The following is a 23,362-nucleotide window of genomic DNA, read 5'->3' on the forward strand; positions in this document are numbered from 1 at the left end:
AGTGCTTCATTCTTTTTTTTCGGAGTAAAAAGGAGAGGAGTCTTATTCCTCTCATAGCGAAGCAGTAAAATAAAAAAACTTGAAGAGCAGTCTGGCTGCGTTGTCTTATGTTGTGTGGGCGTATTCAATCCGCGCGCTTCAGTGAAACATTAGAATCTCAATAAGTTCAGCGTGGGGGCGTGGTCACATTAGAAGATAATGAAGGGAGACGTGAAAAACGGACATCGCGTTGTTTTCATATGGATTACTTTATCACAGAATATCTGTTTCCGGCAGCACTTGTTTAGTTTAAAAGTAGACATGTCAGGCTTTTTATAGATATATCTCTCATGTCTATTCGTTGAGTATTCACGGAGTTACAGTTCATTACAAACAAGCACACCTTGTTTGTTATCTTTATTTTATAAGTGCAAAAAAAGTAGACCCTTTACAGTAGGGATAGGCAACTCCGGTCCTGGAGGGCCACTATCCTGCAGAGTTTAGCTCCAACCCTAATTAAACACACCTGAACAAGGCAATCAGTGTTTTCGGGATTACTAGATAGATACAGGCAGGTTTTTATGAGGGCTGAAGCTAAACTCTGCAGGATAGTGGCCCTCCAGGACCGGAGTTGCCTATCCCTGCTTTACAGATTCGATTGATGTATTGCTCTTATCTGTATGATTAAAACTGAAAGTGTATTTTAGGTTCTTTTCAGGGTTATCAGGAGAAAATGACTCATAACGCGTATATGCGTTAATCGACTCCAGAGGGTTAATGACTCCCCCTCATGTCGTTCCGAACCCGTAAGACCTCCAGTTATCTACGGAACACAGTTTAACCCTCTGGAGTCGATTAACGCATATACGCGTTATGAGTCATTTTCTCCTGATAACCCCGAAAAGAACTTAAATTACACTTTCAGTTTTGATTGTACAGATAAGAGCAATACATCAATCGAATCTGTAAAGGGTCTACTTTTTTGGGATACAGACATAATAACAACAAAACTTTGTGCAATTATAAAATAAAGATACCAAACAAGGTGTGCTGTCTGCAGCCTTTGTCTGCGCTGATCTTCATTTACAAACACGTCATTAAAATGAACTGTAACTCAGTGAATACTCAACGAAGAGACATTAGAGAGATATCTATAGAAAGCTTGACATGTCTACTTTTAAATTAAATAAGTGCTGCCGAAAACAGATATTCTGTGATAAAGTAATCCATATGAAAACAACGCGATGTCCGTTTTTCACGTCTCCCTTCATTATATCTAATATGACCACGCCCTCGTGCTGAATGCGCTATTCAGATTCAGACCCCCACACAGAAGAAAAAGCAGCGAGACTGTAACAAATGTAACAAAAAATGGTGTTCTTTTAATTTATCCCCCCTAAAAAACCTGAAAAAATATTCTCAGCTCTTTTCAACATTAATAATAATAATAATAATAATAATGATGATAATAATAATAATAATAACAATACATTTTTTTTGTAGAAAATAAGATTGTTAAAAGGATTTCTGAAGGATTGTGTGACTGGAGTAATGATGCAAAAAATAAGTTTGAAAGTCAGATGACTGAATGGCTCATTATGCAGCTCATTAGGCCCCTTACATAGTCAACGCAAGAAACGCGAGCAAGCAACGCGAGCGACGGGCTCCCTTTGGGAAAAATGCATTGCACCTTCTAGAATGAATATGAGCATTGCTTTACCAGGATATGTGGCAGACCCGATCAGAAGAGGAGTATCCGGCTTCTGTGCATACCTCTCCTTGTCCCCGCTGCTCTCTACCAACAATGCAGCCGTCTGTTACACTGTCTATGAGAGATATGACTGTTTATAGCCCTCAAGCTGCGCTTTCCTGTGATTGTTAGGCTACAGGGGTTCAAACTGAAAGAAACATTCAAAGCTCTGCTCCAGAGTGACCATGACTCATAATAAACAGCTTTGACTAATAAGTTACTTTAACAGTTTTACATAATGTTAATAGAAAAAACAGCATTACTGGTATTGAGGTGAGTGTTCTAACTGCAAAACTGCAGAGGGAACACATGGTGGGATATTATTGCTTCAGCTGGGGAAGGAAAAAAGCAATGGGCCAAAAATATCTACTGGTTCTGGCAGTTTACTGTCAGATGAATAGGACCGAGACACAGAGGTCAAGATCTATTTTATGACTTTTCACCTATTTATCTGACTTCATGTGTTTGACATGCTACTGAATAGAAAACCATTACCTGCAGTAAAAAGGATCTGTGTGCTTTCTACTGAGGGGGTGACAGGGCAGCTGGAACCATGAGTGAGAGAAAATGGACCAAACCAATTTTACAAGAAAAATATAACTATATTATAGATTGGTGATGTCAGGAGAAAGCAGGCTGGATTCAGGTGCGGGTAAACTCAAGGCTTTATTCACAAAGCGGAGACAGAGAAGAAAGAGTCACGCTCCACAGGTTTCACTCGCAGTGACAGGATGAACAGCAGATGAGTCACGTTTCACAGGATTCACTCGTAATGACAGGATGAACAGCAGATGAGTCACGTTTCACAGGATTCACACGTAGTGACAGGATGAACAGCTGAAGCTACTAGGAGCTCTGGCCTTGTAAGAACTAGAGCAGAGAAATAAGCCAAACACACAGGAGCCTGAGGACAAGACACGACAGGGTGAGTACAAAGAACTGCTAGATGATCGGAGCTATTGGAACGAATAACAACAGTCTGACAATAGACAGAGAAACACAGGGAATAATAAAGGGGAAAAAATTAGAAGGACATAGAGAACAGGTGGCGAGCAATTATGGTTAACAACGGGGAACAAGGGAGGCGGGGAAAACACAAACAGGCAGACGTGGTGAGCTGTCACCATCCCAACACACACACCCACACCAAAAAGATTAGCCCAGTGATTAGCCCAGAGACCCGACAGTACCCCCCCTCCCAGGAGCGTCACCTGGCGCTCTAGGAAGGGGCCTACCTCGATGCCGCCGGAAGGGACGGCACCCAACACCTCTCCTCTGGACCATACCCCTCCCAGTCCACAAGATACTGAAACCCCCTGCCGCGGCGCCGCTCATCGAGTAATCTCTTAACCGTATAGGTAGGAGATCCATCCACAAGACGAGGGGGTGGGGGGGTGGGGCGATTGCAAGCAGGATTAAGGGGGGAAGAGAACACAGGCTTGACCCTGGAAACATGAAACACCGGGTGAACCCGACCAAGAGTAGGAGGGAGCTTGAGCCTGATCGCCACCGGACTAACCACCTTGGTGATGCGGAAAGGCCCAATGAATCTGGGTGCCAGCTTACGAGAAAGCGCCCGGAGAGGCAGATCCTTGGTAGAGAGCCAAACCCGTTGACCACACACATAGGTAGGAGGAGAGGACCGGCGACGATCAGCTGCAGCCTTGGTTCTGTCAGAGGCTTGGACCAAAATCCTCCTGACTCTCTCCCAGGTGCGACGGCAGCGCTGGACGAAAGCCAGGGCGGATGGAACCGCTGCGTCGGGTTCCTGTGATGGGAACAGAGGTGGATTATAACCAAGAGCACACTCAAAAGGGGACATACCTGACGCGGCCGCAGGAAGGGTGTTGTGGGCGTATTCTGCCCAGGAGAGCTGCTGACACCAGGAACTCGGATTGTTGGATGCTAGACAGCGGAGCATTCTTCCTAGATCCTGGTTGGCCCGCTCACACTGCCCATTGGTCTGAGGATGAAAACCAGATGACAGACTAGCAGAGGCCCCAATCTGTCTACAAAATTCCCTCCAGAACCGGGAGACGAACTGGGGACCCCTATCAGAAACCACATCCACCGGTAACCCGTGGAGACGGAAGACGTGATCCACCACCAGTTGGGCGGTCTCCCGGGCGGAGGGTAGCTTGGGCAGGGGAATAAAATGAACCGCTTTGGAAAAGCGATCCACCACCGTGAGAATTACAGTGTTACCCTTCGACGGAGGAAGCCCAGAGACGAAATCAAGGGCAATGTGTGACCAAGGACGGGAAGGGATAGGGAGAGGATGCAGTAGACCATCAGGAGGGCGATTGACAGGCTTACTTTGGGCACATGTGGGGCAGGCCAACACAAACTGTCTAACATCTGCGGCCATAGTAGGCCACCAAAAACGCTGTCGGATGGCAGACAACGTTCTCCGAATACCTGGATGGCAGACTAACCTGGATGAGTGACCCCACTCAAGGACCTCAGAGCGCAGCGCAGCCGGCACCAGCAACCTGCCCGCCGGACACCCTCCCGGCACCTGCACCCCTCGACCGGCCTCCTCAACTCGCTGCTCGATACCCCACGAAAGAGCCCCGACCACCACCCCCTCAGGAAGGATGGCCTCGGCCGCAAACTCCCCCCCCGGAGCACCGAACAGGCGAGAGAGGGCATCAGGCTTGGTGTTCTTTGATCCCGGCCGGTACGAGAGGGTGAAATTGAATCTGTCAAAGAAGAGCGCCCAGCGGGCCTGACGCGAGCTCAGCCTCTTGGCCGAACGGATGTATTCAAGGTTCTTGTGATCCGTCCAGACCAAGAAGGGCTGCGCTGACCCCTCCAACCAATGACGCCACTCACCCAAGGCCAATCGTACCGCCAGCAGCTCTCTGTTGCCGATGTCATAGTTACGTTCTGCAGGGCTGAGACGACGAGAGAAGAATGCACAAGGATGAACCTTCCCATCATGGAGGGAACGCTGAGATAGAACTGCGCCAACCCCAACGTCAGAAGCATCAACCTCGACAATGAACTGGGCCTCCGGATCTGGAACCATCAGAATAGGTGCAGAGACAAAACGGGACTTTAAAATGTCAAAGGCTACCTGCGCTTCCCGGTTCCACCTGAAAGACACCTTAGTGGAGGTTAAGGCTGTCAGCGGTGCAGCGATCTGACCAAAATTCCGGATGTAACGCCGGTAGAAGTTGGCAAAACCCAGGAAACGCTGCAGAGCCTTCCGGGAGTCAGGGACCGGCCACTGGGCAACAGCTTCAATCTTAGCGGGATCAGGCTTGATCCCCTCCGTAGAAATAATATGGCCAAGGAACGTAACAGACTCAGCGTGGAATTCGCACTTCTCCGCCTTGACAAACAACTGGTTCTCTAGTAACCGCTGGAGAACCCGTCTGACATGCTGGGTGTGTAATTTGAGAGAAGAAGAAAAAATCAAAATATCATCCAAATACACAAAGACAAATTGATTAATCATGTCACCCAACACGCTGTTGACGAGTCCCTGGAAAACGGCTGGAGCATTGGTCAGACCAAACGGAAGAACCAAGTACTCGTAGTGTCCCGAAGGGGTGTTAAATGCCGTCTTCCACTCGTCCCCCTCCCGAATGCGCACCAAGTGGTAGGCGTTGCGCAGGTCTAACTTGGTGAAGACCCGAGCTCCCTGTAACAATTCAAAAGCAGAAGACATTAAAGGTAGGGGGTACCTGTTCTTGATAGTAATGTCATTCAAACCTCTGTAATCAATACAAGGGCGCAGGGAGCCGTCCTTCTTCTGAACAAAGAAAAACCCTGCACCAGCGGGAGAGGAGGAATGGCGGATGAGCCCAGCCTGAAGTGACTCACGTATGTACTTGTCCATGGCCTCTCTCTCTGGACCTGAAAGGGAATATAAACGACCCTTAGGCGGAGAAGAGCCCGGGAGGAGATCAATGGCACAGTCGTAGGGGCGATGCGGAGGTAGCGAGGTGGCCCGGGCCCTACTGAAGACCGCCCGAAGATCATGGTACTCCGCCGGAACACCAGTCAGGTCAGAGGGATCCTCCTGAGGAACACAAGACACAGAGACAGGACAAAAAGCAGCACCCAAACATGACACGTGACAAGACTGACTCCAGGCTAAAACAGAATTATAGACCCAATCAATGTGGGGATTGTGCTTGTGCAACCATGGGTGTCCCAGAACTAAAGGAGCCTTAGGGGAATCAATAATAAACAGTTCAATCCGCTCATGATGACTGCCAGCAATATGGAGGTCTATCTTGGGAGTGACGTGGGTGATGGTGGTAAGGGGACGGCCAGCTAATGACCATGCTGAAACGGGGCTAGCCAAAGGAACAAGCGGGATCTTCCAACGTTGAGCAGAGGCAGCATCAAGGAAGTTCCCCTCAGCCCCTGAGTCCACAAGGGCGAGTCCAGTGTGTGAATGACTCTGGAAGGAGAGTTGGAACGGCAGCTGAGTGCGTGTTGCAGGAGAGCTTGAGCTGAGAACCGTGCCCACCAGGACGCTCCGCCTCACTGGTGGACCCTGGCCCTTTAATGGGCACTGAAGGGCGAAGTGGCCTCCCTTGCCGCAGTATAGACACGCCCCCGACAACAGACGCTCCTGCTTCTGCCGTGGTGTAAGCCGTAGACGACCCAACTGCATGGGCTCCTCCTCCGAGGGCTGTCGGCTGACTAAACTGGCTGGAGAGAACTCTAGGTGGCGCCACGGGGCGGGTGTTTGCCGTTGTTTGCGGCGCCGGCTGAGACGACCCTCAATGCGGAGCGCGAGACTAATGAGCCTATCCAATTCCCGCGGGAGCTCTATGGCCGCGAGCTCATCCGAAATGGCGAAATCCAACCCCTCAAGAAAACGAGCGCGCAGCGCGCTCTCATTCCAGCCGCATGCCGCAGCTAAAGTCTGGAACTGGATAGCATAGTCAGTCACGGAGCTCCTCCCCTGAGACAGTCGTGATAACTGGGCCGCCGCCTCGTCACCCTGAGAAGAGCGATCAAACAATTTGGCCATCTCTTGACTGAAAACCGCGAAAGTGGCACAACAGGGAGCCCGCGATCTCCAAACGGCGATACCCCATTCGCGGGCACGGCCCGAGAGGAGTGTAAGGACGTAAGCCACCTTGGTCTCTTCATTAGCGTAACGCCGGGGCTGCAGAGAAAACACCAGCGAGCATTGGGAGAGAAACGCTTGACAGGCGTTAGGATCGCCATCGTAGACCGGCGGATTGTTGGCATGGGGTTCGGACTCGTGTGACATACCGGTGTGAGGAACGGGACCCCGGCTCGTTGCCTCTTGCTGAAGATCGTCCACCCGTGTGAGGAGTTCGGAGACTCGGGCACTGAGAACTTCCACATCCAGTGCGGTGGTGTTGAGCTGAGTGGCATGCTGCCCGATCAACACTCCCTGTTGAGCGAGAGCCGCGCGAAGCGGACCAGATCCCGCTGAATCCATAATATGGTCAGACTGTTCTGTCAGGAGAAAGCAGGCTGGATTCAGGTGCGGGTAAACTCAAGGCTTTATTCACAAAGCGGAGACAGAGAAGAAAGAGTCACGCTCCACAGGTTTCACTCGCAGTGACAGGATGAACAGCAGATGAGTCACGTTTCACAGGATTCACTCGTAGTGACAGGATGAACAGCAGATGAGTCACGTTTCACAGGATTCACTCGTAGTGACAGGATGAACAGCTGAAGCTACTAGGAGCTCTGGCCTTGTAAGAACTAGAGCAGAGAAATAAGCCAAACACACAGGAGCCTGAGGACAAGACACGACAGGGTGAGTACAAAGAACTGCTAGATGATCGGAGCTATTGGAACGAATAACAACAGTCTGACAATAGACAGAGAAACACAGGGAATAATAAAGGGGAAAAAATTAGAAGGACATAGAGAACAGGTGGCGAGCAATTATGGTTAACAACGGGGAACAAGGGAGGCGGGGAAAACACAAACAGGCAGACGTGGTGAGCTGTCACCATCCCAACACACACACCCACACCAAAAAGACAGGTGATTAGCCCAGAGACCCGACAGGTGAAATTTTATGAATTTGCACGATTTGATTCATACAAAAATTAACAAAAATGTAAAAAAAACTAAGCATGAAGGTGCACCCCTAAACCTAACACACTGGGGTAGATTATTAATAAATATAGTATACTAATAAGATCAAAATGTAAAATAGTTAGAAATTGTCATGAGGGTAAAAGAATTTAATTAAAAATGTATGCACTTGATGCTATTATTATGCTCGTATGCTCACCAGCATACATTTAACAAAAAAAATACGGTGAAGAGTTATATTGTAAAATAAAATTGCAATTTAAAATAAATGTTTTCTATTTTAATATATTTTAAAATACAATTTACATATTTTATTCCTGTGAAGGCAAAGCTGAATTTTCATCAGACATTACTCCAGTCTTCAGTCTTCTAAATCATTTTAATATGCTGATTTGCTGCTCAATTAATGTTTCTTATTATTATCAATATTGAATACAGTTGTGCCATTTTAATTTCTTTTTTTTGGGGGGGGGGGCTTTTCTTTGATGAACAGAAAGTTCAAAAGAAAAACATTTATTACTGACCCCAAATTTTTGAACACAAGTGTATATTTTATTGAAACATAATGTTGATAAACCAGTTTTGGAAAGTTATGCCGTTCTCTATTCAAGTAAATAGTATGTACCCCTGTTTGCCTGTCAGCAACACAGAAATAGCTACCCAGAGGAATTAAGTAATATGTCCAGAGTGGACTAACTTGCCTAAAATGACAGCATAGTGAATTATAACAACTCTGTATAGACTCAGACAGAGAATGGAATTATGATGTTAAAGCTTAATTTGCCTTATTTTTATATAAAGACATATCATTTCCCTTTTTCCGTACTTGTCAGACAAAGCAGACAAGTGCCAACAGTACTACCTGGATTAGAATGAAAAACATTTTACTGAAACACTAAAGTAAACTATTAAAAAAAAGTCCCTTATCTCGACTCAGGGAACGAGAAATATAAGCTCTGAAAAAGGAGACAGTTGTCTAATCAACATCTTAACCAAAATACTCGTGGATGTATCATAGACATGCTGCTCACACATTACTCTTGTGACTAATGAGCTTTAGGGCATCACACAATGACAAAATTAGAAATGGAAAAAGTTTCACAACTAGGTCCTCCTATCTAAAATAACATGTTCTGTTTGCTTAAGTCGCCAGGTACAAAGTTTCCCTGCCACAGTTCTGGAAAGGGGGGTGGGATTGTGTAAGAAACTATGTTTGTCAGATGCAACAACAGTTCAATAGATCTGGAATGAATATAGTTACAATTGCATAAATTATACATTTATTTGATCAAAACTACAGTAAAAGCACTAATACAGTGAAATATTAATCAAATGTTCTATTTTTCTGTTATGGTAGAACTGAGCTTCCAGCAGCCATTACTCCAGTTTTCAGTGTCATGTGAACCTTCAGAAATCATTTGAATATACATGCGGAGTAGAAAATAATAAGAAATGATTGTAATTTATTCTATTTAATGAAACATGTGGTCATGAAAAAATAAAGAAAATATTTTACTGTGTGGATTTTAAAACCTAAACCTTGGCAAGTGTAATGAATTCTGAGTAACATCTCAGTAACACAATGTGCTTCGCTTATTTTGGTAACTGCTCGCAAGCTCTTTACTGGACTTGTAGATTTAACAAAAAAATTTAAAAAAAAACACTATACTAACTGACTGTTTTGGTTGTTAAACTCTTGCTAGGCAGGCATCAAATATTTAGTGTAACATGTGGGCCTCTACCTGTGACTCCTGAAGTCTGAGTGGAACACAAGGATGACAAGTTACTCCCTTACTAACAAGCAGATTAGTGACCAGCCTTATAATCCTGATCCAACACGACAGGATTCCCAGAACAGGGGCTTTGCAGCAAAGTCACAACTGTGCTGCCAGGAAGGTCAGGATGTGTAACAACTGATTCATTAATTCATTAACTTGCACACTTTGCTCTGATTTTAAAATTTATCATTGTGTCATCAGATGAACTGCGCAGAATTTTGAACTATTGTGTTGGGAAGTGAAAAAAATGTCCTCATCTCAGAACAATGCACACTGCAATACTCCCTCACATTCTTTCATGCTTTCATCAGATGTGGGTCAAGTTCCCAGTGATAAAAATGACTGCTGATGCATTTAACTGCTCTCTGCCTCTTAACAGCAAAACGAGACCCAGCCCTCACAACTGGAAATGTTCTAGCCATGCACACAATATGCCTGGTTTATAATCTGAACATACACAAAGGTTTGTGGTCAATATTTTTTTTTTTTTAATATATTTATAGTTTACATTAAATTGATCAAAAGTGACAGTAAAGGCATAGAATGTTACAAAAGATTTCCAATTAAGGATGTTCTATTCATCAAAGATCCTGCAATAAAAATGTATCACAGTTTCCACAAAAATATGAACCAGCATAACTGTTTTCAACATTGACAATAATAAAAATGCACATCAGCATATTAGAATGATTTCTGAAGGATCATTGGAAAACTCAAGATACGGCTGCTGAAACTTTGCCATCACGGGAAAAGATGACTTTTAAAAATATAATCATATACTCAGCAGTTCTTTTGAACTGTAATAACATTTTCACAATATTACAGCATTCTTGGAGAGCATAAGAGATTCTGTCAAAAAACATAAAACAACCTTATTGACCCTCAATTTCTGAACAGTAGTGCACACATTGAAGTAAATCATAAAAATGTAAAGTTAAAATAAAAAAATTGTAATCTGAAAAAACATACATTTATTTCCTATATATGAATTGCTTCCATAAATGTTGCATTCTGGGAGCTCACTGAGAAGTGACTGGTTTCAAATGTTTGATTTCTTAGAATCATATTGGGACAATTAACATTAAAATTCATTATCCCAATGTAATATTAGTGATGTTTTAGCCCCTTTCTTTTAATTAAAGTGTATCAGGACTGTGGCACATTCTCCTGACACACAATTGCCATAAAATGCACTAATAAGCTGCAGACAGAACAGGATCACTGTGGGCCAACAAAATATATGCAGTTTCACGTTCCTGTGAAAGGTTTGTAAGCTTATTTGTTTTTCCATCCTGGTTAAAACAATATTGACTGATCACAAATAGACTACATGCTAGGCAGGATCACCTCTGAGGCTGCATTTACACTGCATGACTTAATGCACAGATCCGATCTTTTGACCATATCCGATTTTTTAGCCTGTCTGTTTACATTCAGTTTAGACATGACTGGTATCCGATATCTGTTTACATAATTGCCGCCCAAAATGAGTGATCGCACATGGTAGATCCTCATGGTAGATCGGGGTTTTGAATGGCCGTGTTATTAAAATTATTAATATAATTCACATCAAGTGGCCATTTGGCTATTATTTGCCAACATGGACAAAGGTTGTCATGGATGTTTTGCAGCTAAAAATCTCACTGAGCGGATAAATGACGGAAAATGATGTTAATTTTACTTTGGTATGCTATTTTATACAGCTCATTAGAAGTAGAATTCTTCAGTGAAATAAAGTAGCACCAAAATTATATTTATTAAATGAATTTGAATGAATTAACGAGAGAGAGACAGAGAGAGAGTATGAAGTTTCCAACTTAATAAAATGCGAGCGCATTCAGCACACCAGCATTAAAACGCTATCTTCATGGGCAAACATGTCACCCTCACGTTGGGAGTTGTGTGTTTAGATGTAGGTCAGATGTCCAGATATCAGATATGTATCTGATTTAAAACCACATTTGGAAACGGCTAAGATCGAATGCAATTTTTTTTGTTTACACGCGTGCATCAAATTCCGACCTGTGTCAGATGTGGGCAAAAAATCAATTAGCCTGCCTGAATTACTTAATTTCATGCTCATAAGGGGTCTTCAACCTTTTTCAAGAGAAGGACCATGAGCATAGTCTACATGAATCATTTGTATTAAATACATATACGATGACTCACTGTTTGGCTTCCTCTAGGTGACAAAGGTATTCATAAGCAATATTCTGCCTCCTCCTCTCATCCATTTCTTCTGCCGACAGCCTCTCATCGTCCACAATGGCTGTAGGATAGACAAAGGAAAATAACAGTTGGACAATGCAACACCCGATATCAAGAATAGAGGTTATTTTTCCATAATGTTGGAATAACACATCAGAACGCTGAGCGTGACATTTTCCTCTCCTGGTTAATCAGCTAACTGTAGCATAGCCAACACAACTACCACTAGACTCTTCAGTTACAAACTATGACAAAGGGAAATGAATGAATATGACACTATATAGCCAAGTTCCATTCTTCTAATTATATTTTATTCAGACTCTATGTGTTTCAGACTGCTTTTGATTTAGCATGAACTAGAAAAAGTGCTTAGGCAATTTGAAATGAAGGAATGAAGGGAATCTAAAACACCCCACTTATAATATCAACCAGACGAAACACTGAATGTGCGTGTATGCTTGAGTAATTTTACACACTAAACAGTACACGTGTGCAGAAATAATCAGCGGTATATGTGAAATCATCAGAAGGCAACACTGTTACATCATGTTACATTAAAAAACTATTTGTGGCTGACCTTTACGTGATTGCTGCTACATTACTTCTCTGCCACATCTTTACAAGACTGACAGGTTCAACACAATCACTTTACTTCTGGTTAAGTAGCTGGAATCACCTTACATGTGACTTAAGCTGGTCACAAGAAGTTGTTGATCAGTCATTTGATGTAATTGGGCCAAATAAATGATTGATGACATGCCATTAACTGTCCTTTCTCTCAAAAAGATTTTGGACATTTAATTCACATGTGGAATGGACTTGCAATAGAAGCAATTATCAAAATCAAGTGCCATCTGCAAACAACTCATACTAGAGTTCTTCATAGAACTAACTTTACTAATATTTTTTGCCAAGCAATGCCAATGACCTTTAAATAACTTGTCATAAAGTGATTATAGTGGATGTGGACCCAAGTTCACACAGGTGTCCTATCAGAGTTTATAACATGAACTACAAATTATTGACATCTGAAAACAGTTTTGCTGGTTAACCTTTAAATTAATGTTTGTTTCTCCAATCATTATTACATATTCGGGTCTTACATGACCTGGACCAATACTGCCCTACAAAACCAAAAGAATTTAACTCGCTAGAGTGTGAAACTAAGAAAAACGACTTTAAAGCTTTTTACATGTCCAGCCAAATTAATTATATGTAGGACACTGGAAATTTAACAATTAGATGTTTTAGTAATGAAAAGTATCTACATTAAAAAATTGTGAGCTCAAACCTGATTTTTACCCCTATTTTGAAGTTCAAAACGTGAGAAGTCTCACCAAGGCAAAAGGCAGTAACTTCCACATCATCAATATTTGGTTGCTGATTACCATTTACAAAATCATTATAGTAACTACTGTATAAAATCTAGTGATCATAGGCTGTCTCATATAGGCTATTGCATATAGTAATGTAACTGTATTAAGGTGTTTTTTTTTTGGTTTTTTTTGTGATCGTAACAAGCAGACTTAAAGTGAAACATGAGTGGATATTGTGGATACCAATTTATTTGCTAAGCTCAGTAACGTAAAAGGATGCAAGACATAGCATAATTTATTTTATATTGGTGTGTATGAAATAGCCTAACCTAAAAGAACAACTTGTGGATTTATGTGAACACCAGCAAATGGGAATAATGCTCAGAATGGTTGTGGATTAAACATCTCCGATCAGTCGGATGAAGTCACCATGGATTGATTTGATCAGGTTACAAGAAAAGATAGGATATAGATTTAATTGCGAACTGTTAGTAGGCTACTGACTATATGATTGATCATGCTAGCTACGACATTTGAGTCCAAAAGTGTCCAACTAGAAGTGACGGCCTGATGAATAATTTGCATTACAAAAAAAAAGAAAAGAAAAATCTTTACAAGATTATTTATGATTACGTATTGCTGCCAAGGTATCTGGTCTTTACAGTGCTTTGTTATGGAGCTGTTTTGGTAGATCGCGATCTATCTAATTTATTGTCTACACCGTAATTAAAATGCGGCAGACTTTAAAACAAAGGCAGAACACTGTATAACTCCAAACCAGCACTGTGACTTCATATTGACACGTGACTAAACAAAGTCAGAATGACGTAACTCAATTTGAGCGTTCCAAACAAAGTGAAAGAGCGGTAACTGGTGTTATATGGTGCTCTGCCTTGGTTTCTCCAGGACTTTTCGAAGTTATGGTTGAGACGACCCATTATTGTTTCAGAAAAACAATGAGATTGACTAAAGATACTTATACACATGATAAAGGATGTCTTGAATGTCCCAAAAATATCAATAGCTTATTTTCGACAAAAATCAAAGTTACAGTCAATTTTGGCATTGCATGGCAGTATATATCCAACATGGATGGATCTCTAATTGCTGCAATAGCATAACTCTCCTGGTATTTTAATAACAGTTACAAAAGACTTATTTCATTACCTTTTGAAACTTAGAAGGGTTCAATTTGAGCAGATTATTTTACCATCACTGTCATTTCCACAGTACAGTCAGCACCTGGCTCATATTCGATATCAAACATACTCAAAACTACCATTTTCAGTGACTTCAAAATAGGGCTGTAGCTATCGAATATTTTAGTAATCGAGTATTCTACCAAAAATTCCATCGATTAATCGAGTAATTGGATAAAATGTGTTTTTTCTTAATTAAAGTGCAATATTAATTATGCAAGAGAAAATAAGACTCCTGGGTCTCTTAAAATGAAGTTTCCTTTTTTAGAAAAAAAAATTATTTTTATTTTTTTAAATGCATAGAATGCATACATACATACATACATACATACATCAAAAATAAACATTTAATTATTACCCATTGTTTCTCTGTCTGTACTTGTACTGTGAACAATAAATTTGACAGATGAATTAAGTGCATTTAAGTGCCATTCAGTTGGGGTTTTAAATAAAGCATTTTCTGAGATGCACATTAAACACATTAAACATTCATTTAATTTATCTTTTAATTATTGAAAATTAACTTAACTTTTTGGTAAACAAATGGGATTTACTATTAAAAATAAAACATGGAAGAAATGTGTGATTAAACCTTTAAAAAAATGAGATTTTTTTTAGTAGTAGGCTATGTACATTCTGCTGAACAATAGTCTTTAACCAGACTTTTATTTTGACGGGTTGACGTACCTTTACAGTTCTGTGTACTGTTTGTGATGTGACGCTAGTTTTAAAAGAACCTGACGTGAGATTTAAAATAAATTAAAAGAGGCTTCGAGGCAGAGGAATTTGCCTCGATCATTTTTTGTAATCGAGTTACTCGAGTTTTCAGAATCGTTTCAGCCCTACTTCAAAATCAGTATTTTGATTGCTGACAGCTTATTCACCACATCCAAAAACAAATGACAGTGACACTTATATTCCATTCACTGCGTACAGTAATTGCTCTGCAGTAAAGCCATTCAAGCCAGTTAATTTTTGTTTTATGCCTACGGTAATTATGAGCGAAATATCAAATCACTATTGTCTATCAAACAGTGCCAAAGAATAAATGTGAACGCTACTCATTGAGCCATCAGATATTTAATTATTGTTGCGCAGGAAAATACACTTACACTATTACATACCTCGGATTGCTAGCGACCTTACACACTTTTCACTGAAAATTTATCAGGAAACAGACATTGTTTTATAAGTTTACTTTTTTGGTCATATTGTTCATAATGAGGAATACTAAGAAGGTTGATGTCTAAATTTAAGAAATAAAGGGAGGGAGAGGGTAGTGAATGACGGTATGCAGTTAAGGGTTAATATATTTGTGAAAAATATATATTTCTTTTTTTCAGGTTCAGCATAACAGCATTTATTTTAAATACAAATTCTTATGTCTTTCTTAAAATTATTTATTTGAAATAAAAATTTTACTGTCACTTTGATCAGCTGAATGCAACCCTAATGAATAAAAGTTATTTTTTATTACAAAAAAAAACATATTTACTCACCCCAAACTTTTGCGCAGAATGATCAGTGTATGACATCAAAGTACCGCGAAAGCGATAAGAGAGCAGACGGATCCAATGCATTCGAATCACTCTCGCGGTACTTTGATGTCATACACTGATCATTCTGCGAAGCGCTGCTTCAAGTTGAACTCGCATAATCATATTCGGTCCTAGGTAAAACCAGAACTGGATCTCGAATGTGTTTCTATTTTAAATTTCACTGAAAAAAATGTAAGTTAGTGAAATTGTGCAAAGCTGATTTTGTGCAAGATGATCTACATGACGTGACTTAACACATCAACTTGACACAATAGATCAACTGCCAACCACATCTCACCATCAAAACACAATCTATGAAAGCAGCACACAAGTTCACAACCTGTAGTGTTTACCACAGAGCTCATGACTGATTTTGAGAGCAGTCTACTAGCAGATGTAGCGGCACTCACGTCACTTGGTTTAATAAGTTATTTGATTATACAATCGCCCATCCCTTGACTGAAATATTCCGTGCATCTTCTCCAAAGCCTGGTGGAGCCCAGAAACATCAATAAAATAGTAAAATATGACACTTATTATGACTCTTGGTGAAGTAGGTCACACCCACTCTCACAAAAAAAAGGCAGCAGCTTGACAACAAAACCCAGTGCAGTGCAGAAACCTAAAGAGAACGTGTGATGCTCTGATACGAAATGAGGAGATCATTTTTACATGTGATAAAATCAGACAGAGCACAAGACTGTGTCCAACTATACCAAGTGTTTTCACGATCCTCATTCATCTAGTAATAATTAAGCTTGCTGACACACAGTCCCATGCTGGTCTTTGTTCGGGTAAATGAGATTCAGTTCTGTAATGGCAAACAGCATTGCACAGGCTCGGGCTAGCCAGTTATCCTCTGTGGGGATTCATTACGTAGGTCAGCCTTATCACCTCAATCTGTCCCACAGATAATAAATTCGCTATTTTGATAACACGGCAACAAAAGTGGGTTCCCACAAAAGTGGCTCTGCATTTAAAATATTATAAACCAGGAAAGACTCATTAGCAATCTGAAGTGCAACAGCCATTTGAGGAAACATCAGTGGGTAGATTTAGCCTGTTGATTAAGATCTGATCTGGCGATGTGTTGTAACAGAGGCACAATTGGGGTCTTTTATTCAACAGGGGTGCACTAAATTGATCAAAAGTGATAGTAAAGACTTTTACACTGATAATAAGAAATGTTTCTTGATTTTCGAAGGATCATGTGACAACGAAGACTGGAGTAATGGCTGCTGAAAATTCAGCTTTGCCACAAGAGAAAAAAAGTTATATCTAAAAAGTATTAAAATTTAAAAAAAAAAATTATTTTACATTACTGCTTTTATTATATTTTTGATCAGATAAATGCAGCCTTGGTGAACATAAGAGACTTCCTTTGAAAACATCTCACCAACCCCAACATTTGAACAGTAATGTAAACTGTGTCAGCAACCGCACCACACTTCTAGCGGTCGTGAGGTGAACGTCTGTTTGTAAACTGTGGCCATCCAATCTCTCATTTCAATATGGGCCACAGCTTCCTCGTATGACCATGAGATGCAGTGTAGGACATTTCAGTCCTCCTTGCACGAAATGATGTCATTTCCTGTATGCTTACTTTTTAAGATGAAATCTGTCTTGATTGATCTCTATCATCTATCACTGTGATGCAGACTTTGGTCCAACGTTTTGGGGGGTATCTTCAAACAAACAGCTTAATACGCAGGTTATAGTTGTAACAGATTTTGGAGTTCAATTCAATATGTGAAGCATAAAAATGTGTTGTCCCAATTCCAAAAATCAGCTTTTTGTGAATAACAAATGCAATAAATAACAAAAAGGCTCATGTAAACACCCTATATAAAATGATATATATAATAATTAATTAATTAATTAAACTATCAGCAATTTAGCTGGAATGTGATCTCTGTGCCAGTGTTGGCAGAGAGTTAAGTAAACTTCATCATAATATGAGCCGACACAAATTTAGTTAGCTAGTTCATCTCTCAACCTTGATTTGATATGGTAGACTTAACTAACAGGTTCTGACACACTACCAACTAGCAATTTATGCCAGAATCAAATATCTGCTGCTATGCAAACAGTATATTAACCATTCTTCATCGTTATATTTTTAATATAATGATGTACACACAGTAAAACACCATGTCTACCAGCATGGTGAAATTTGTGCGTTTCTAATTAATAAAACCTGCACAAATAAACTCCTTCAACAGAATTCCTCAAATATCTGCACTGTATGGACTGTCAGGTGCTTTTACAAAGGGCAGAGGTAATATTTAACTGGAGAAAACTCTCATGGAGCTACTCTTTGCTCAGACCACAGCATGAGATCTAATGCCAAGAATACACAGACATCTTTCTGGGGCAACATAATATAAGGACATGGCAGAGAAAGTTCAGGAATCTAATGCTGGATAGACAGAATAGTTAATATAGCATATCTGTAAGGCCCAGAACCAGAAGACATTGTAACGGCTCATTGTGCAGTGTCTCATAGAAGTTAAGATTCTAGATTAAAAAATGGGAAGTGGATTTGACAGAAATATCATTGGCAACTGAGTTTAAACTATAGATAGACCGAATCATCATCAGTTCTGTTATCTAGACTGAATTTTTTTTTTTCACACATATGTACTATACTTTATCTCTTACTGGTCAAGTCAGTCAGTTCAGCCATAAATCATGATATTAAAATTGCCTTAAATGACTCCCTTTCAGTTGTAACACCTTGATTGTTTTTATAATAATGTTAAATAAAACTAGTGATAGACTGATCAATCAGCCATATTAACTTCAAACACACATTTTATGCACAAAAATGCTTGTTCAGATAACCTAAAAGTTAACTCGCTTTATTCAAGTCAAAAATATTATTCAAAATCTGCCTGTATACATAAGCTCATATTGAACTAATTTATAAAGCATTAGGTCAGCATCAGTGTGCTTCCAAATACTGCATATTATATAGGCCTATAACATTAACATGTAAATTCATACTATTGAGGAAATAGCATTTTCTCAATATTATGCATGTAACGTTACTGTACATGTGCAACCCAACCACCAACCCACTCCATAGATGATTACTGTGACTGTTACTCTTGCTGACCAACTGTCCAGGGCATTACAGTGCATTCAAATTCAGTTAACACTCAAATCTAATTAGTTTTATAATTAAAGAGTAGTTTCATAACTGATATGAAGTGAAGTGGCTCTACTCACATCCATATCGTGGTCTGAGAGAGTTTGCGCCGTCTTCATGGTACATCCTGCTTCCTCTGAAACTCTGCTGAGCCTCCACCAGAAACTTTCTTACACTGACTACAGCCTTTTTTTCTCAAGCGACCAAAACAAAATTTGCTCCTGTTATCATAGCCTTGGTTCCCAGTAAAACGGCGTGCCCATTTGCACTGAGGCGCTTTCGGTTACAGCGACTCTTCCTTAGCCTGTCAACCTGATGAAAGCCCCTGTGAGCTCGCGCTGAAGCTCCGCGCTGACACTGAATGCCGCGCTCCACCTGCTGGCGCGTGACGCCACGCCATCTCATCCGCGGCACACACCGACGGGTCGGTTAGAGTATCTTTACCTGATCTCACCCTTAAAACATGCTTTCGCTGTGTTGTATAAACTAATGCAGTTAGGGCGATTCTGTTATGAAATAATAACCTTGACTTGACGATAAACAAATATTAATTTATACGTTTTTAAGACTGAGAATTTTTTAAGTGTGTTAAGTTTTAAATGACATTATATTAGACTATAAAACAACACAAATAAAACCAAAAGATATAAATAAATAGCCTAAATAAAATGTATTCTAGTGTTTGAATTATTAAACAATAGATAAAACAATAGAAACACTGACTGACATATGAAAATCGAAAATCACATTGGGACCTGATTAAAAGTATCCGAGAAAAAAAAAACTATTTCTGTTGAAAAGTGCAAGCATTTTTGTACAGGTGTAATGAAATGCATACATTTTAAAGTGTGACTTAAGTCTTCAAAAGTGTGTGACGTCTGAAATACTAAATTAAAATGTAAATTAATGCACAATCAGTAAAAGGAACAATCAAATAATAATTCTAGCGTTTAGAAAACAAAGCAAGTAATTAAAATGTAATTAAATCAAGATAACATTTATTATTATAAGATAGAAATTCATGAATTTACCCTTTCACCATTTCCCTTACTTAGATCTGGCCCAATACAATGTATTTTACTGGTATCATATTTCATAGATCCTATATTTTACTACTTTATAGTATCCAAGAAAAGGTCAAATGAAGAGATGGGTTTCTCCTTTTAGAGTAAAAGGGTCATGAATTAGGTGCAGGCAACACATTTCCTGTAGATGTCAGTGTTGTACTACACTTAAAAAAAACAATGCAGACTTTATCATAATATGGGGTTAAAGCCTAAATAACTACTATGTACATAAAAAATATACCTGTTCTACCTGTTCGTACATTTGCTATATGTTTTATACATGTTTTATATCATGTATAATCTTTATGTTTACCTGTTCAAATATTTGTATCTCTGTGGCAGAACTGTGTGGGATGGAGTGTATGCTGAGCTGAAAGTGTGCTTATGTTGACTTGATTTTTTGAAAACTTAATTTACTTGAAATTACTTGGAAACACAGCGTATTTCATTTCATTCATCGTCAAGAGCGCTCGTTCCTGATTGTGTATAGTCAATCTGGCAACCTGCGTGTGCGTCAAGTCTGAGGAGGAGGGGCCGGGTGAAAAAAAAAACCCTATCCAATATTTTAAATTTGGACTGCAGTTCAAGCACTCGGTGTCAATACAGCACCTTTAAAATGTGTTTGATGTGGTGTACATTTGTAGTCTATTTTACCCATGCATTGCACAAAAGAGTAAGTCTGTGGAGGGCCGGGCCGTGGCACAGGCGACATAGTTGCCTAGGGTGCAAAATGACTGGGGGCGCTGCTGGAAAGGTTTTTTTTTTTTGACGGAAGTGCGCACTTTTGTGACCACCGTACGCTCCTACACCCATATATTAAGCAAAATTAATTTCTGACATTTAACATAATTTTTGTACTGTTCGATCATCATTAAAATAATGTTAGAATAAAATGAAATTTACCAATGAAAAATCATTAGATTTGACAACATGACATGCTGGACTAATTTAAACACGTTCTGCTTCATGTAGGCTAATTATAATACATCATCATAACACATTAATTATGTATGGCGCACGCATTTAAAATAGTTTTGCCATTTATGCAATTTCTAAAAAAAAAAAAATGAGTGGAAAAATAAAATTATCAGGAGAAGCAGAAAAATATCAACAAGAATCACAAGTTAACGACTGCCCGTGATGTTTGTGTAGTATGTTTTAATTTTTAGAACATCTTAACTGGAAACATTGACACCATGGAATGTTTTTGCTTGAGTTAACTACTTATTTAATTTAATTTAATTTTCTTTAAAATAAATTTAAGCTTCTGTCATGTTGTTTTAATATCAGTTACATGACTGTTGACTGTTTGCTTTCACCAAAAAGTGTCTAAATGTCGTTTGAAAAAGACCATGACTAGGACTTTAATCTAGCATTCAATTAATTATATTAATTTTCTGTATGCACTGTATCCACAATATTGAAATGGCCAAAAGTATTGGCAGTGACACAAATTTTGTGTTTTGCATAATCTGCTACTTAAGCTATTGTGGTGTTCATTCACATTGTTTCTACAAGTATTGGCAATAACATCATCTAGAAACAATGTGAATGAACAATGAACAGCTTAAGTATCAAATTTTGTAAAACACAAAATTTGTGTCACTTCCAATAATTTTGGCCATGACTGTATTTATTATCAGTTTATTTACTACTTATTTATGTTAATACTTATCAGTATTTATGTTATGTTATGTTATGTTATGTTATGTTATGTTATGTTATGGTCAAGTTTTGCATTTTCAGAATATATGGAGGTGCAGAAATCCAAAATCCCATCTAGGGCACCAACAGAGCCTGGGCCGGCCCTGAGTCTGTGCATATTTTCTTCTAATAAGCTTTGTTTCATATTACAGACACTCTTCAGCACATCTTTATCACCTTCACAAAATATGAGCTTTATTCTTCTGTATTTTTCTGCCATAAAACATACAACAGTGCGACATTCTCTGGATAGCTGAGCACACAGACCCTAAAAGTTAATAAATACATGCAGTTTTGTTCAGTGATATCTCAGGATGGCTGGCTCTTAGGAACAGTGCTGCAATGACAGATGAACAATAAACAATTTCAGCGGTGTACATACACTACAGATTCATCCACTGCAGTCCCCAACAATGTTTACACACAGTATTCAGCATGTGAGTGGATTACTGTAAATGTACAAAATATACATGAATAAGCACACATTTACCATTTACCCATACACAGATATATACACAAACAGTTTGTACTGTTCACAAACACACACATCATTTCAGACAGCATGTTAACACTATATGCATAAATAAAAAAAAGATAAAGACAGGCTTAGATCAAGGACTGTACATTTACTGATCATTTGTAATCTCATTTATAAATAATGCCTTCAAGAAACAGCATAGCTTTGCTGAGAGTGAGACAGCATTAAGCCACTTTGGTTAGTTGGAAGCCAAATCAAATGAAAAACATCAATGGTCCTATATACAGTTCTAATCCTTTTAGAACTTTCTAAAGAAAAAAAAATCTTATTGTAGACCTCTCAAACTATAGCAAAAGCTAGATAACAGTAACACTATTGATTTATGTTCTACAGAGAACTGTATTTGGCACTGATTGTAAAAAGCTAAACCATCAAATGTAATGTTATGTGTTTCCAAAGAAGAATTTCCAGTATGATATGTATGATATCATTTTAATATGGTGATTTGGTGCTCAAGAAATATTTCTTATTTATATCAATGTTGAAAATAGTACCGCTTTTTTTCCAGGATCCTTTGATGAATATTAAGTTCAGAATGACAGCATATATTTGAGACAGAAAACATTTATAACATTGTTTCTTTACTGTTGATTTTGATCAAATTAATGCATCCACATTGAATAAAATTATAACTTGTAATTTCTTAAATAAAAATTTTAACCCCAAATTTTAAATGGCAGTGTATGTAAATCTATATTTAAATATCTAAGTCATTTTGTAGAAGCAACCAAAACAGAAGTTTCTTCACTTGGCTTGGAAATGAAAGTAGTAAATGATTCACATGTCATCTCTCTTCCCCTCTCCACAGATTGTAGACCCCATATGTTGAGGCGGGCCCTCTAAATTCCCTCTGCACCAACAAACCTGTCATTTCAACAAGATGACTCTTTGACACTGTACATAAAAGAGGCTTACCGGCACATCGCCAGCCTGATTCTGACCAGTCCTTTCTGTCAGATTGTAAAGATGGTTTGCATGAGTGACCCTGGCAGATACACACTCTATGATATCAAATACAGCAGCCACCTCAACTTCATACATGATGATGATCTTATGTAGGAGAGGCACAGTAACAAAAGGCCATTC

At 39.6% G+C, this 23,362-nt stretch overlaps 1 protein-coding gene across 1 annotated transcript in view; it reads right to left on the minus strand.

Moving 5' to 3' along the window:
- iqgap2 (IQ motif containing GTPase activating protein 2) overlaps positions 1 to 19,302 on the minus strand; it is a 65,532-nt gene extending 46,230 nt beyond the window's left edge. Inside the window, exons 1-2 of the mRNA XM_059550189.1 lie at positions 19,048 to 19,302; positions 11,725 to 11,824 (exon numbers count right to left, since the gene is read on the minus strand). Of these exons, the coding sequence (XP_059406172.1) occupies positions 11,725 to 11,824; positions 19,048 to 19,093 (146 nt within the window). The 5' untranslated portion in view covers positions 19,094 to 19,302. The remainder of the gene's footprint in view (positions 1 to 11,724; positions 11,825 to 19,047) is intronic.
- Between the last annotated feature and the right edge of the window lie 4,060 nt (positions 19,303 to 23,362).

The sequence above is a fragment of the Carassius carassius genome, chromosome 5 (assembly GCF_963082965.1).
Source record: "Carassius carassius chromosome 5, fCarCar2.1, whole genome shotgun sequence".
NCBI lineage: Eukaryota > Metazoa > Chordata > Actinopteri > Cypriniformes > Cyprinidae > Carassius > Carassius carassius.